The sequence below is a fragment of the Pseudonaja textilis genome, chromosome 4, assembly GCF_049901715.1.
Source record: "Pseudonaja textilis isolate UNSWEBS1 chromosome 4, rPseTex1.2, whole genome shotgun sequence".
Classification (NCBI taxonomy): domain Eukaryota; kingdom Metazoa; phylum Chordata; class Lepidosauria; order Squamata; family Elapidae; genus Pseudonaja; species Pseudonaja textilis.
This window is the reverse complement of record NC_141993.1, coordinates 77,751,153-77,768,170: the sequence shown is the minus strand read 5'-3', so window position 1 is coordinate 77,768,170 and position 17,018 is coordinate 77,751,153. Positions and strand designations below refer to the sequence as shown.

The following is a 17,018-nucleotide window of genomic DNA, read 5'->3' as shown; positions in this document are numbered from 1 at the left end:
CTGGAATTAAAAGATTCCACGAATACCTTTACGGCAGGAACTTCTCAATCATAACGGACCACAAGCCCCTGCTCGAATACTCGCAGGGAACAAGGCCACCCCAAACATCCTATCGCCCGGATGACAAGGTGGTCCAATTCCTTGCAGCATACTCCTACGAACTCTCACACCGACCCGGTAAGGCAATCCCACACGCGGACGCACTAAGCCGGGCACCACTACCGGACGTAGATGACGACCCAGCACCCACAACGACGACTCTGCAGATCGAGACCATGCCATGCCCGCTCTTAACCGCGCCAGACATTGCCCATGAAACAAATAAAGACAAACGGCTGGCGCGGATACTGAGCTGGGTAGAGCGGGATGGCCAGAAGATGAAGGCAACGTAATATTTTAAACCCTTCAGAAACCGCCAAACTGAGCTGTTCTCACAAAAGGGCTGCATTCTTCTGGGGTGACCGGGTAGTCATACCGGAAGCACTGCGAGACAGAGTGTTGACATTGCTGCACGAGGGACACCCGGGATCGTCAAGATGAAAGCCCTGGCCAGGAGCTACGCTTGGTGGCCAGGGATGGACAAACAAATAGAAACTTGGGTCGCTGGTGCAGAAAGTGCCAAGAGTCAAGAGCCAACCCCCCGCCGCTCCAATCCGGGAGTGGGAAACCCGAGAGGACCATGGTCGCGGTTGCACATAGACTTCGCCTGACCAACCAAGGGGTATACATTCCTCATCACCGTGACGCTTACTCCAACTGGTTGGAAGTAAGCACCATGAGAACAACAACAACGGAGGCGGTCATCGACAAACTCAACAAACTCTTCGCAACGCACGGGTTACCGGACGTCATAGTGTCGGACAACGGGCCCCAGTTCACGGCAATACCGCTTGAGAAGTACCTGGCCGAGCGGGGCATCAGACACGCCCTAACCTCGACGGCTCATCCGGCGGCGAATGGTAGGGCGGAACGAATGGTCCAATACACAAAAAGGCCATTCAGAAAATCGAAACCGGCGACATCCAAGAAAAAATAAACAAACTACTGTTCATTCAACACATCACGCCGAGCACAACAACGAACAAGAGCCCGGCAGAACTACTGATGGGGAGGAAACTACGATCCCCATTAGACCGCCTACACCCCACCTACAACCCAGAAAGACCCCCGGACTCTTCCAGCCGGTACCGGTCATTCAACATCGGGGATGCCGTCTACGCAAAAAACTTCACGGAGACCCTCTCTGGGTGCCCGCACAAATAACGCAGGTAACGGGACCCCGATCATACAGGCTACAAACTACAGACGGAAGAAGCTGGAAGCGGCACATCGACCAGCTACGGTCCAGACTAGCCTACAACACCCCCAGCGACCCAGCGACAACGACTGCCCAAGAGAGGAGAGAGGAAGGGAAGCCTCAACCACCAACCTAGAAGCCAACAATAGACCAGAACCAACCGGGACACACACCCCAGCGCAAGCTGGACACCACCCACCTAATGACAGCAACGACCAAACAAACCAACCAGACTTACCTACAGACCTCGACGCGTCGCAGACGGGTTCTTCACCTGAGAGGTACAGCCAGGCCAGCTCCACCAACCCGGAAAGACCGAGCGAGAGCAGCCAGGGCCACAACTCGACCGACCCAGGAGACCCGGACGGGAGTTGCGGCGTCAGGCCTGGCCCACCTCACCAGGCGGTTCCATCAGCGGAGTGGAGAGCGACGCGGAGCCCGTCCGAACCGGCCAGCGACCTCACACAGACTGAACGCGCAAGTCAACTAGGCAAACCCGTAGCCCCGCCTACCTGCGCGACTACGTCACAACACAGCGTCAGACGAAACCATGAGGGAGGGTGTTCTGTATTAGCATTCGCAGAGAAACCCGCACCCGATTGGCCCGCCTGAACTGAAGCCCGATTGGCTGACTGCCGGGCCGTGATTGGAGCGCCACGAATCTCCGCGATTGGCCGAGCCGATCGCGGGAAATTCAAGCGCTGCCATTGGCCGCCGAGCCGCCGGCCGGCAGTATAAAGCCAAGCAGTTTTACACAGTTACTTTGTCCATACCTAGAGCTGAATAAAAAGAGCTGAATGTTCACTTGCGTCTCGCCTCTTTTGTGACCCGATCCCGGATCCAACAGAGATTTTACAGGATCCTTTCCCTGCCACACCCACCAAGCCACACCCACAGAACCAGTAGTAAAAATGTTTGAATACCACCACTGGGCCCATCCATTTTCTTCAAAAATAAAAATAGTTGATGTCTAAAACTTAATGGGTTTTTTTTGGGGGGGAGGGGGGAATTCACTTGTTCCCACCACATTCTAAACAAGACAAAGCAGACCTGTAAATTGACAGTCTACAAAAAATCTCAGCATTTTTTTTTAAAAAAGCTAGAATTCTTTCAATCTTCCAATCTATCCTTCATTCCTATGATTTCCTGATGTTCTCTTGCAATGATGTGGATCATTCAATGGCTAACAAGATCTGGTTCTGCTTAGTTTTTTTCCTGAGATCCGCCAGGATCAACTAGCAGCTATCATCTGTTGTATTGTCTTCTCGTAAGTGGCCATATCTACTTGTTGACTTTTTATGAGTGCTCCACAAACCTTCCATTGCTATGCTGCTTTTCTTCTGGCTTGGTAAAGGGCTCTGTAAATGTATCCTGTCCTCTGCATTTTGGTTTCAGAGATTTGTTAACTCAATTTAACACCCAGCATTTACTGTAGGGTCCAAATAACCAAAGGCAACTTTGCAAACTTGACTTTGGAAATATGCAGCTAGAATTTGGCCTGAGCAAGGCAGACAAATTTAGAGCTGGATCCAAATGGCCTTTTCAAATTCTCCACCAGATGTGTGGCCAGAGGGACTAGGGAAGAGAGCATTTCTCTGAATTTATCCAGAGGAAAGAGAAATTCGCTGATTATTGCTCAAGGACAGGAATCTGACTTAATACTTATTGGTCACACCACTGCTTAAAAACCTTGAAGAGCTGTGTCATCATGCTGCCTTCCCTTGGGATTTAATGGAAGCATAAATCCCTTACCATTTAACCCTAAAAGAAGCTGCAGAAAGCATAAATCCCTTACCATTTAACCCTAAAAGAAGCTGATTATAGTACAATGGAAGAAAGAACACTCAAACACATTTTTCAGTTGTCTTGTCCTTGAATAAGGGGCAAGAACATCCTTCTCTGTTCAAGAGCGTTCCTTCAAAATTCACTTCTTTTCTTAAAAGCATATTTTTCTTCCCTTCAACTGAAAGAGGGGAAAAACTTGCAGAAGAATTTTCTACCATTGCAACAGCTGCAATTACACAATCCCCCAAACCACACTCCCTGGGAGGTACCAAATCTTGATGTATACTCTAACCAAACAGGCTGGGTTGCATTACACACCAGGCCAAGTAAAGCTAACCAGTTTTAACACTAAGGGAGCTTAGCATTTTATGTTAGGACTCAACGACCTCAATCTTTTCCCCACAATCACATTAATGTATTTTCCAGCCATCCTTGAGTTGGGAAATAAGTTGCACTGCCCACACCCAATCTTTATGGTGTTTCAACAATGGTCAGTGTTGCTGTCCTCACACAATTTAATGCAGCATAGTTTCAGGGCAATGATTGATGGCACCAGGTTTGCATGTGTGCCAAGCTTTACTTTTTAATATTTACTTATTTAGCCTTAATTTTTCATCATTCATTGTGTGTTTTTTCTGGCATAGTATTGATCTTCCAATTGATCTTATTACAGAAGATCAATACACTCATATCAACCCCAAACCCCTCCCCACCCCAGTCTGAATGAATTGTGATTTGAAATATAAAGCAGAAAGGAACCTAATCAAAGACCCTCTCAGTGCTATTACGCCTCTGGATTTTTGTTTCCTTTCTCTCCCTCCTTCCAGTTTCCTCCATTAATTATTTTTGGTTGGCAGAGAGCCTCATTTCTCCCCCATTCCATATTTTTGTGTATATAGGTCCCATTAGTCAGCTGGAAAGCCGGCAGCCCAGGTTCGAGACCTGAGCTCCATATGACAGGGTGAGCTCCTGTTCTTGCCCCAGCTCCCGCCAACCCAGTTTGAAAGCATGCAAATGTGAGTAGATAAATAGGTACTACTTCAGTGGGAAGGTAGCAGCAGGCTGTGAAAACTGTGGAAATGTCTTCAGACAGCACCGGCTCAATGGCCTTGAAACAGAGATGAACACCGCCCCCTAAAGTCATCTAAAGTTAGTGGAGTAAAATCTGCATGAAGTCCTTTATTTTTATATTTTTATATATCCCATGCAGTTTTGCTATCAGACAAATATTCACATACATAACAAGGTTGACTCAGCCTTCCATCCTTCTGAGGTGGGTAAAATAAGGGCCCAATTTGTTGGGGTCAATATGCTGACTATGTAAACCACTTAGCTGTAAAGCATTGTAAAGTGGTATGTAAGTCAAAATCCTATTGCAATTGCTATGATGCACACAAACAGGAACAGGACTCCTTCTGACAAATCTGTTGATTTTATGAGAGACTGATAATCCAATGATGACAAAAATAACATGAAGGTGCAATGTCCAGTCCCTGGGTGGGAAAGGGGATGTTTCCATAGCAGAATGACCAGGCTAAGTGGGGCTCAATCATATCATCCCATGATTCATCCCTGAGATGCCCTAGATGGAATATTTTGTATTGTAAGAATAAGGAAAACCTCACCTCCAACCTGAAGCAACTTAAGATGGCTGTCAGCTGCCCCAGGCTAGGGATGTGGTAGAAACAATGTCATGTATTTGTGTTGCTCCAAAATGTTTAGTACTTTGCTCCCACAACCAGCATAAGGCATTTAGTTAATTATAAACACAACAAAATTTTATTTAATTGATATAAAAGATTAAGATATCTTCTAAAGTTCAAAGAAACAATTATAATATGGCAGGTCACCCCAACCCCACTTCTGGTTTTCAAATAACTAGATTTCTTAACAACCTTATTTAGGTATCATTATGGTGAGAATGGGGGGGATGACAAATCTAATAAATACATTTACTAAATAAAATCTATTTTAAGTGTTGCTGCTGATAGACCAATGTGAATTAGAAAACCTCAATTATCTGTTATAGATTTACATAAATTTCAGAGATTACTTTGCTTTATGAAGTCCACAGTTTATTCTTCAGCATGATGTGCTGAACATACAATTGGCTTCCGAGACTATTATCCTGCTCATTCCTCTCTGACTGATGAGCTTGAGATCTTACTCCATAGTGAGAACAAAGCTAAAATCAGAATCCTATCAACACACTAATGTATGCTCTTCTCTGTAGGGTTTTTGTTCTCTCCTGGTGAGGCTCTGATTTCTGTTGAGAGAAAAGCAGCAAGAGACTGGAGAGGAGGAGGGGGGAGAGGAGGAGAGGAGAGGGAAAGGGAGGGAGAGGGAAAGGGAGAGGAGAGGAGAGAAGAAGAGAGGAGAGGGAGAGAGAGGAGAGAAGAGAAGAGAGAGAGAAGAGAAGAGAAGAGAAGAGAAGAGAAGAGAAGAGAAGGAAGAGAGAGAGAAGAGAAGAGAAGAGAAGAGAAGAGAAGAGAAGAGAAGAGAAGAGAAGAGAAGAGAAGAGAAGAGGAAGGAGAGGAGAAGAGAGGGAAGAGAGAAGAGAGGGGAGGGGAGGGGAGAAGAGGGAAAGGGAGAGGAGAAGAGAGGGAGAGAGAAAGTAGGGGAGAGGAGAAGAGAGGGAAAGGGAGAGGAGAGGACTGAAATGCTGAACATTTTCTTTTCACCTGCCCAGCCCTCCTGTAATAAAAATTGTCCAGTTCCTGTATGCTTGATTTAAATTTGGTAGAAACAGTACTACTAGTAGATCATCTTATCTAAATCTAACCTACTATAGGAACTGTTGGACATTAAGTAGTGCTATAACCCTGCAGCTGCCAGAGCTATGTTCTCAAATTCATATTCATATGCTGTTTAATGAATAAATACACACACATACTCAATGCATATTGCTTTTCAAGGCATTAACTCTACTTTTGCCTTTAAGCCTATGAGTAGTTCTGCTGATATTTCTATTACAGGCCCAAAGAAGAAGCAAAGGAACTGGTTGATCTTATTTTTTTCTGGATCAAAAAGCAGGAAAGTGGGGGTGGAAAATAATCATTCCCCAATAATAGCAAAGGGTCATTTCGGGTCTCCTGTGAAGAGTGCCAAAAATTCTGGAACTGTATAAATAAGGCCCTTGAGAGGGATAAACAACTGTCTAGTTTAGACTGCAGATTTCTTGTCCTCATTTTCAACACCCAGCTGTTTAACTCTGAATTTGTGACTTCCAGGTCTTCTGGATTCATTGAAATGACACTATTTCCTTATTCAGCAAAGCCTCAGAAAAAGTAATAGGGAGCAAGGCAAATCAGAGAACATCATGCAAGCTTCTGGTTAGCAATCTGGTTACATGTAGGCTGGAAGGCTTAAGTAGGTCCATAGATGGCTTGAAACTGCTACTCAAAGCATCGTCATTCACCAGTTTTCCATCAAATTAGAGTGGTATATCAGGTAGGCTTCAGGGTGCTCAGCCCAATTCCCATCAACCTTTTCATTACGGAATTGGATGAAAAAATGGAGTGAGAGTTTATTAAATTGACATAGATGACACAGAACTTGATGGAGCTAGATGTACTTTGCACTCATCAGGCAGACTTTGTCCTAACTACTGTACCCAGTTGTCTAAGATTCTAAGAAGTGAGGTTCTCCAGGGAGAGAGACTGAGGTTGATAGTCTAGCTCAGAGATGTCAAACTCAAGGCCTGGGGGCTGGATCTGCTCTGCAAGTTGTTTAGATTTGGCCCGCAGGGCTGTGCTGGAAATATTGAAGGATCAGCCTGCTAGTGAAAATTCTGTAGTGAAAACTCTGGACACCTGCATAACTGGATAGAAGCATTCCTGTCAAACAGACAACAAATGGTCACAATTGGGAGTGTCCTATCAAATTCTGTACCTGTCAATAGTGGTGTCCCCCAAGGACGAACTCTGTTCATACTCGACATAAATGACCTCTGTGCTCATATCAAGAGCAACTGTGTTTTCTTCACTGACGATTTAAAGCTATTCAACACCACAGACAATACTGCTACCCTTCAAAAAGACCTCGACTATGTATCAGAATGGTCAAACAAATGGCAACTTCAAATCTCAACAAATAAATGCTCTGTCCTACATATTGGCAAAAAAATAAATAAATCAGAAAATAAATACAGGCTGAATAGTCAAGACCTTGTTGATGATCCAAACTCTGTCAAGGATCTTGGAGTACTCATCTCTTATGATCTAAGAGCCTACTGTAACTATATAGCCAAAAAGGCATTAAGAGTTGTTAACCTAATCCTGCATAGCTTTTTCTCTGGTAATAGCACACTACTAACTAGAGCATATAAAACATTTGCTAGTGAATACAGGTCATCAGTCTGGAACCTGCATTATGTATCTGATATTAATACAGTTGAGAAAGTCCAGAAATATTTCACAAGAAGAGTTCTCCACTCCTCTACTCATTGCAGAATACCTTATGCCACCAGACTTGAAATTCTAGATCTAGAAAACCTAGAACTATGACACCTTCGATCCAATCTAAGTATAGTACATAAAATTATATATTGCAATGTCCTACCTGGCAATGAATACTTCAGCTTCAACCATAATAATATAAGAGCACACAACAGATACAAACTCAAGGTAAACCACACCAAACTTGAGTGCAGAAAATACGATTTCAGCAACAGAGTGGTCAATGTCTGGAATACTCTATCTGACTCTGTGGTTTCTTCCTCAAACCCCAAAAACTTTAACCTTACACTGTCTACTATTGACCTCACCCTTTTCCTAAGAGGTCTGTAGGGGGCATGCATAAGCACACCAACGTGCCTACCATCCCTGTCCTATTGTTTCTTTTTATTTTTCTTGTATGTATCCTTTTCATGTATTCATAACTATGTTTATACTTATACCTGTTATCTTATAATTGCTTGACAAAATAAATAAATAAAAAAATAAAAAATGGAGCCATGAGGGTCGTGTGTGGCCTCACCCACCCAAGCTCTATTTTTGCTGACAGAGGATTGCAGGAGGCTGTTGGAGCGGAAAACAGAGCTCAGGAGCCCATTTTCACTGGCAGAGCACTCAGGCCAGCGCAAGTGCCCTGTGATACAAGTGATGTCATGCTGGCCACACCCACCCTACCCCCTTCAAGCTCAAACACAACCCTTATGCAGCCCTCAATGAAATTGAGTTTGACACCCCTGGTCTAGCTTCTCAGTATGATGGGAAGCAGAATAACAGTAACACTCAAATCCTTTAAAGTAGTGGTTCTTAAATTGTTTGAGTCAATGATCTCTGTTCCTGGTCATGAATAATACCACTACTGCCCTCACACAAACACACGCAAAAGAAAAATACAGACTCTCTTGTTTGCAAGAAGCTTTTCAGCCACATCATTTCCAAACTGGATTTTTAAGTCACAAACAATCAATTGCAAACTTCTCCATTATTCCCAAGTTATATCCAAATTACCCCTCTGGAGATAATTACTCAGGTTTAAGAGCTGACTTAAAGAGTCTAATGTAGAGGAAAGCATGGACTGTCTTGTTCCAAACAAGGAATAGATTTAAGTTACAGGAAGACAAATTCCAGTGAAAATTTAATATATATATTTTTTAAGAATTTAAATTTTATTTAAGGTAGGTTCAGCTATAGATGCAAAAGAAAAAAATACAAGAGTACAAAAGAAGAGTCAGAAGAAAGAACCTTAGCTAGACACTGCACAAGGAAGCCACCACCTATTGTAAAGGAAAAATTTGAGAATTTTTCTCCCAGTGGATCCAACAAGTGAACCTCTCATTGACTCCTCATATGACATCATGAGGTACAAGGAGAGTCAATAGGTTTCAGTTTGAAACAGCATCTTGTCACTTTAAGAAACACTGATGAGATAGTATATGAGATAGACACTGATGAGATACTCCTCTGCTCCTCTATTTGCAACAGAATAGCTTATGCCACCACACTTGAAATTTTAGCCTTAGATGGACTTCCGGTTTGGGCTTCTTCAATGATGGACCAAAATCGTGATCGTCCACGGTTTTGATCCATGCTTGCCGCTGGAGCGCCCTGAGCTGCCTGGATTTGGGGTTGAAGCCACCCTGTAGAGGTGGTGAAGAAGGGGGAGCCATCAGTGGGGTTGAGGAGAGCTGCATCTCTCCTTCTCAGCTGGCCATCACTCCCTTTCCCAAAGGCGGTTGGAGCAGTGGTCAGAAATAGCCACCTCAAAGAAGAACCCAACTGGACAAGATTGTGTAGGAGGAAGTTTAAAGGAGAAAGTTTGACTGACCAGGTTGAATGGAGAACATCTATTAAAGGTACCTGGAACCTGAATTTTAAAGACTAATACTATTTCTAAAAAAGATTTTAAGCTGCGAAAGAGAAAGGGAAAGGAAATGGAATTGGCTTTTTTTCCTCTAACATCGACAGTTTTAACTGACTTGGTACATTAAGAAGAAGAGATTCAAATAAGAAATTGATACTAATCCACTTTGACATTAATAGGCTATTTCTAGCTGAAAATAAAGTGTCAAAGGGATGAAAGATTGTTGGATAATTTTAAAACTTTTTTTTTTTAAAAAAGAAAGAAAGCAGTGGAGAGAAAAAGGAAAAAGAGGGAATCTGGAAAATGGAGGAGACCACCTGGAATTTTTTTTAAAAAAATGATAGTGGAATTTTAACAAGGCTTGCAAAAGATACATTGTAGCTGAAACTTTGTTACAAGAGAACAAAGCCCCTGGAAAGAGAACGTGAGAAAAGAAGCAAGAAACAGCTTTGGATTATTGGATGATTCCTGGAACTTTGGATGAAGGATCCTAAGGAAATAAAATAAAATCAATTGGGGGTTTTTAATTTTTTTTTTTAAATGGCATCACTCCTTGAAGAGTTAAAAATGAGACTTAAAGAACAAAAAGAAGATGCACAAGACGGAAGAGGATCTTTTGGCTTTGTATTTCAATTTTTAGAAATGGAGATCTTGAACTATGAAAAACAACAAGAAATGCTAGCAGGACAAGAAGGGCAGGACGAAGAAGCCATCTTTAATGACCAAGCAATTTTAAGTGGGGTAAAAAAGTGAAAGCGGGGAAAGGGAGTTAAAAACTTAAGCACTGAAGCAACAACCAAAAAAAGAGTAATTTGAAAAGTAATCATAATATCAGGAAGAAGCAGAAGGGAGGATCACAGAAGGGAGAATCAGATAGAAAAGGGAATAAAAAGGGGAGGGAGAAGAAGAGGGAAGAGGGAAAGGAAAAGAAGCTACAAAAGACAGAAACAAGATATAGAGGTACAGGAAAAATGTACAAGAATTAAAGGTATAAACCTATTTAAAAGACACAGAGACAATAGTTAAAATTTAACTTAAGGAGAGGATTCTGAAGGGTGTATGGGATAGCATTGTTATATAATATGTTAGAAGATTAAAGTGATAGAAAACAATTCTATTGATGTGTAGTGGAATATTTGTTTGTAAAGAGAATAAGGCTCTCAATGATTTAAAAAGAACATTTAAAAAAAACTGAAAAGAAACATGGAAGATTTTTAACAGTTGATAAGATGAACTTGAATAAGAATAATAACTTTATTGACTACTGTTAATAACTATTGTTTGGTTTTTTATTTAAAGACAATAATAAGTAAAATATGAAATATAGATGATTAAAGTGAAAGACAACTGATATTACTAGATAATATTTGTTAAAAGAAATAGAAATGTAAAAGATTGTTATTAATATTAATGGCAGAGCTGTACTTGAATTATTCCATTTACTATTATTATACATATATACACAGATATATATACATATATACTTTTTAAAAAGAATTTAGTGTTTATTTTAAGGGAATGTACCAAGCAGAATTCGATTGAAAATAGGTATGTGTTATAAAATAGAGATTAGAAAATGAATGTTATAACTGTAAAGATGTAACTTAAATTTTTAAATAAGATTTGAAAAAAGATATAAAGGTGTTACACTCCAGTCTAGTAATTACAGGGGAAAATTTGTTTTATGAGAAAAGATAATATGAAATTGTAAACAGGACAGACGAAAGTATAAAAACATTGATTTGAAAGATTTTAAAAATTAGAAAAAGATATGTAATTGAATTAAGAAAGGAATGAGATAATTTAAAATAAGGCTATAGGAAGTAAAGAAAGGGAAAAGCTATTGAAAAAAATGTGGAAATAGTTATAAGATATGGCTTAGAATGTATAAGATAAATATGTATTGAGTTTATGTCTGTATGGAGAAGTGATAACCCGGGGCCATGCTGTTCTCAAAAAAAAAAAGATATTTTATTTGTATTTGTATGTTTTGTGAAAACTTAAATAAAACTTTTATTTAAAAAGAATAGCCTTAGACAACTTAGAACTACACTGCCTTCGGTCTGACCTAAGCATAATACATAAAATTATATATTGCAATGTCCTACCTGTCAATGACTACTTCAGCTTCAACTACAGAAATACACAAGCACATAATAGATACAAACTCAAGGTAAACTGCACCAAACCTGATTGCAGGAAATACGACTTCAGGAACAGAGTGGTCAATGCCTGAAATACTCTACCTGACTCTGTGGTTTCTTCCCCAAACCCCAAAAACTTTAACCTCAGATTGTCTACTATTGACCTCACCCCTTTCCTAAGAGGTCTGTAGGGGACGTGCATAAGCGCATCAGCATGCCTACCGTCCTTGTCCTAATGTTCCCCTTTATTCATATCCATTTAATGTATTCATTATCATGTTTATACTTATATCTGTTATCTAAAACATGCTTGACAAAATAAATCATTAAAAATAAAATAAAAGTATTCACAATGGCCTCGGGTTATTGGGAACAGGTGGATCCTTTAAATAACCGAATAACAGAGTTGGAAGGGACCTTGGAGGTCTTCTAGTCCAACCCCCTGCTCAGATAGGAAACCATATACCATTTCAGACAAATAGTTGTCCAATCTCTTCTTCAAAACTTCTAGTGTTCGAGCACCCACAACTTCTGGAGGCAAGTTGTTCCACTGATTAATTATTCTAATCAGCTCAAGAAATTTCTCCTTAGTTCTAGGTTGCTTCTCTCCCTGATTAGTTTCCATCCATTGCTTCTTGCCCTCCCTTCAGATAGAGAATAGTTGATCCCCTTTTCTTTGTGGCAACTCCTCAAATATTATAATACTGCTATCTTGTCACCCCCTAGTCTTTCTTTTCATTAAACTAGAAAAAACCTATTCCTGCAACTATTCTTCATGTGTTTTTGGCCTCCATTCCCCTAATCATCTTTGTTGCTCTTCTCTGCACTCTTTCTAGAGTCTCAACATCTGTTTTATATGGTGGCAACCAAAACTGGATGCAGTATTTCAAGTGTGGTCTTACCAAGACATTATAAAATGGTACTAACACTTCAACACTAACTAATATAAAAGGGAGAAAAGTAAACAGAAGAATACATGAGCAATTAAGCAAGCAAATTTAATTCAATGTAGCTAAGTTTATGATCTTCTAGACATTCTAGAACAGGGGTTGCCAACCTTTTGGACCTCAGGACCACCAAACTCATTATTTTAAATACTGCGGACCAGAGACCCTGGGAAAATCCCCCAAAAAGTCTGCAGGGAAATTCCCCACCCCATTTTCCTACCAATCGATCGATCTTTATTTGGGATCGCAGGATACCATGTCCAGTTCTGTTCGCAGGGGGAGAGAGGGAGAGAGAGAGAGATTTTGGCTTCATGCAAAGAAAGCAGACCAAGCAGCAAAAGTCTTTCTTTCTCTCCCCCAAATTCCACCAGAAATGAGTCTTTGTGAGACTTATCACACCGGCACAGCCTCTTGGAGCAGGATGCCTTGCAGAGTCCCAAAGACTCATTTCTGGCAGAGTTTGGGAGAAAGAAAGAAAGACTTTTGCTGCTTTCCTTGCGTGCAACCAAAAGCAGAAGAAGAAAGAAGCAAAAAGAAGCAGCCCGGTGGCCAGGCAAGGTGCTTGGGGAGATTGGGGCAAGTTCCTCACTCCACGCTTTCCCCCACTACCTCATGTTGTTTGTAATTCAAATGACGCAAGCCTTGTGTTCCCGCAGGCCATGTGGGTGGCGCAGCCTCGTGTTCCCATGCAGCCTGGATTAATTGCTTTGGGGGGGGGGTGATTTGGGGGGTGACATTTCTCTGTGGACCACCAAAATTTTCTCACAGACCACCAGTGGTCCCCGGCCCACTGGTTGGCGACCACTGTTCTAGAACAAAACGCCACGGGGAAAAGGACAAAAAGCCACCTTTCAAAAGGATGTGTTAAAATGGACAAGATTTTAATTGATCCATGGGATCTGGGAGAAAGCCCTCACTATATGAACGAATCCTAATGCAATAAGCAATAACTACTCCAGCTCTGGATTAATACTCACATTTAAATGTCCAAAGTGGAAGAGTCTTGCTGTGAGCTTGACCACAGTTGTCAAAGATGCACTTAGAATGGCAAGGCCAGAGATGAAGTCCAGCATTTGCAGCACCAGGTGATACCACTCATAATGTAATGGATCTTTGCACGAAGAAGCAAACTTGCCGTAAGGAAAAACTGATGAAATGGCATAACTGAGATAGTTTGTACCTGAAACCCCAGCAAAAGAATAATAGCAATAGGGACCTAGAAGGAGAGATGCCATAGCAATAGTGCCTTGAAGAGGAGAGCTGATGACATTGAAGATGCTAAAGGCAAAAGCAGCCTCCCACTGCAATAGAAACAAAAGTTTGTTGTCACATTTGGCCATCACATAATAGACTAAATAGTCATATTATTTTTTAAAGTTTCCTAAGCAATCTTTTTGCCTAATGTTTTCATGTATCTCTCGATCTTGTTTTGCTCTTTGATGCCTTTGGAATCACAAACGCTACGAAAAACCAAAAGAAACACATTCAACTTAGAAAGTTAAATTGCAATTTTAAACACCTGTTGCCAAGAAGCAAGATCCATTGTTGTGTAAATTGGCACAAACACAGGCTATAAACTTCAAAACTAAATCATCTTTTGGTTTCACATTTCACATCTTCCCAAAATAATATTGCATTGGACAATTTTCTATGTAATGTTCACGTATGTCAGAAACCAGACAATCAAGCCATGAACATTTTCACAAGTATGGTTTTCCTGTTATGTTGGCTGAAGATTTTGGAGGATGGCCCCCAAAAGTCTCCATTCCAAGTCTTTTTTACCAGTATTATTACTGTCCATTCATATAAATTTTGCATTACTGTTCAAAGAAACAGGGGTTTCCTCAGGCTTTGGATGAAAAAGTGAAGCTTGTGGCTGTAACATTGTGATTGAAACTATGCACAACACACACACACCCCTTATAGGTTTAATCAGACTGTTGCAGCCACTAGCTTCACTTTTTCAACCATACCTGGGGACACAGAGAAAGGTAATAACATTTTTAGAAAGCACTTCCAAAATGAGGGACAGAATACATCACTTAAAAATGTGGGAATGCTGAGCTATATAGAATTTGCACATTAAAACCATACTTCATTTCTAAGTATGGTTTTAATAGACATACCCGTGTTGGGTATTTCTGTTGGGTATATGAGATGATGACCAATGTCATTTCAGTGTACTGTCCATTGGCTAGCTACTTATTTGATGCAAGGAATATCTCATTTTCTTTAAGTTCTTTAAACTGGACTTGGAATGGACCAAGGAGTGTATTGATATAGTGGTCCATCTTCTTCTTTTTAACTAATAGATTCTTTGTCTTGCTTTTTTCATTATTAAATCAGAAAAAGCACATAAACAGTCAAGAGCAGAAAGCAGGAGAAAGAATGGTAGGCTATGTGACTCCAAAATTGGCAAAAGGACCTCAGGAGTTTTTATGGCCTTTGGTAGATACTTGATGATGCTGACAGTCCCATATTCTAACTATGGCTTTTTCTTACAAAAAAATTGAATGGACATTTTTTTCAGCAATGTTTTTGAATCTTATGGAGCAGTTTCTGTGTCTCTGTGAATATACATACACATACCTAACAATACATACATACATATTATAGAATAATAAATAGTCATTAAAATGGATGAATGAGAGAACACATACATTCTTTAAAATAAAAATTTAAAACCCTTACATTTCTTTGGGAGGACAAAGAGATGCCCTCAAACCCATATTCTAAGGAACTTATAAGGATGAACTTTCATGTTGATATTCTCCAAATGTATATACCTCATTTATTCATTTCCTATGCATTAAACAAGCAGCAAAATATTTATTTTGTTTAAAATAAATTGATTTGTTTGATGTGGCTTTTATTGGTTCTTTCAAGTCAGGAAATAAATATCTCTAGCTCTTGCCCAGTTTTGTAAACCTGGTGGAATAGTTTAAATTGTGCATACTGAAAATCTTTCTTTATTTCTATGATCTGTAGCCTAAGGCAGAAAAAAACCCCATGCTTTTCCAGTTTGTATCTATGCTAGTTTAATTCTGTCTAGAATGTGACCTCGCATGGAATAGCCACATAAATTTACCAAGTATCTTGAGGTCCATTGTTTCTCAGCCAGAGTAATAAGGACACCTGCAATAACAGCCTGTAGACAGAGGGGAAAACATATGAATTTATATCATAAAGTGAACAACGTTAACAGTCCCTTTGTTCTTTCTGAAGTATTTTGCAGAACAGACTTTTTTTTAAAAAAAATAGCACAAGGAAGCAAATATCAGAAAAACTTTGTACATCAAGCACAGGAAGGATTTGCTACTGATGTCTATGGAGACTCTCAGTCATGCAGGTCATGGTTGTCCCAAAGGTGCTTTTTCAAGAGGCAACTGAACTTTCTTTGTTTTTCCTTGAAAACATTTCATTTCTCATCCAATAAGCTTTTTCAGTCAGAACTGAAGAAGCTGCTCGGATGAGAAGCAAAACATTTTCAAGGAAAAAAAATAAAGTCCAGTTGTCTTTTGAAAAAATATCTTTGGGGTTTGGTATAAAATTCTTTTATTTTATGAAAAAGTCTTATATGTTTTTTCTGGTACTCAGATTTAGCTAGGTTCCTGTTCAACCATAATTGATTAGATATGGTATTTGAAGTCTATAATGACTCTCAGTGATTATTCCAATGAGATATCTTGTGGTAAGGAATCATGTGATAGCTTATTAATGCATTTTCTCCTTCACCACATACCTCCTGCAGATCTGACTCATAAATTCTATTAGTCTGAGTTCTAAATTCCTGCATCAGTGAAAAATAGTGAGAGCAAATGAATTTTCAGTATGTTCAATATTCATTAAGTTTGAGATTTTACTAATCCCAAAATGGAAAAATAAACACAGAATGAAACAGGAAACCAGGAACAGCAATCACTCAGTTTAATAAAAATTTGCTCTAGGGATGTAACAACAAATTTATAGCCCTTCTAGATATACACAAATTTGAAAATGACTAGCCAATGTTTGGGTGTATCTCCAAAGACAGCACTCTGTCTTTGTATCATGGGTTTAATAAGAATGAAGGAATGGGATTATCTGAAGTTTGCATACATCTGAAGGTGGTTAAGCTGGAAACAATGATTATGGAAAGGTATAGTAAAAATTAGCCAACTAATTTGCCAACAGGATGGATGTGATTGCAAAGCATAAGCCCGGAGACTAAAACATATGAAGAATGATTGCATGATTTGAATGGTTGCAGGCTAGTCTAGAAAAAAGAAGGACTAGGGGTGACATGATATTCCAGTATTTGAGAAGCTCTCCACAAAGAAAAGAGGGCCAATTTATTTTCCAAAGCACCGGAAAGCAAGACAAGAAACAATGGATGGATGGAGAGAAAGAATCAAGAACAGAAGTGACCTGGGAGTAAGGAGAAACTCCCTAACAGTGAGAACAATTAAAGAGTGGAATGAGTGGCCTTTAGAAACTGTGGGTGCTTCATCACTGGAGGTTTCTAAGAGGAGACTGGACAGCCACTTGTCGGAT

At 40.2% G+C, this 17,018-nt stretch overlaps 1 protein-coding gene across 1 annotated transcript in view; it reads right to left on the bottom strand.

The window, feature by feature from the left end:
• Nucleotides 1–17,018, bottom strand: part of TMEM212 (transmembrane protein 212) — a 37,653-nt gene that overhangs the window by 8,673 nt on the left and 11,962 nt on the right. Inside the window, exons 2-3 of the mRNA XM_087933458.1 lie at nt 15,574–15,633; nt 13,463–13,786 (exon numbers count right to left, since the gene is read on the bottom strand). Of these exons, the coding sequence (XP_087789584.1) occupies nt 13,463–13,786; nt 15,574–15,633 (384 nt within the window). The remainder of the gene's footprint in view (nt 1–13,462; nt 13,787–15,573; nt 15,634–17,018) is intronic.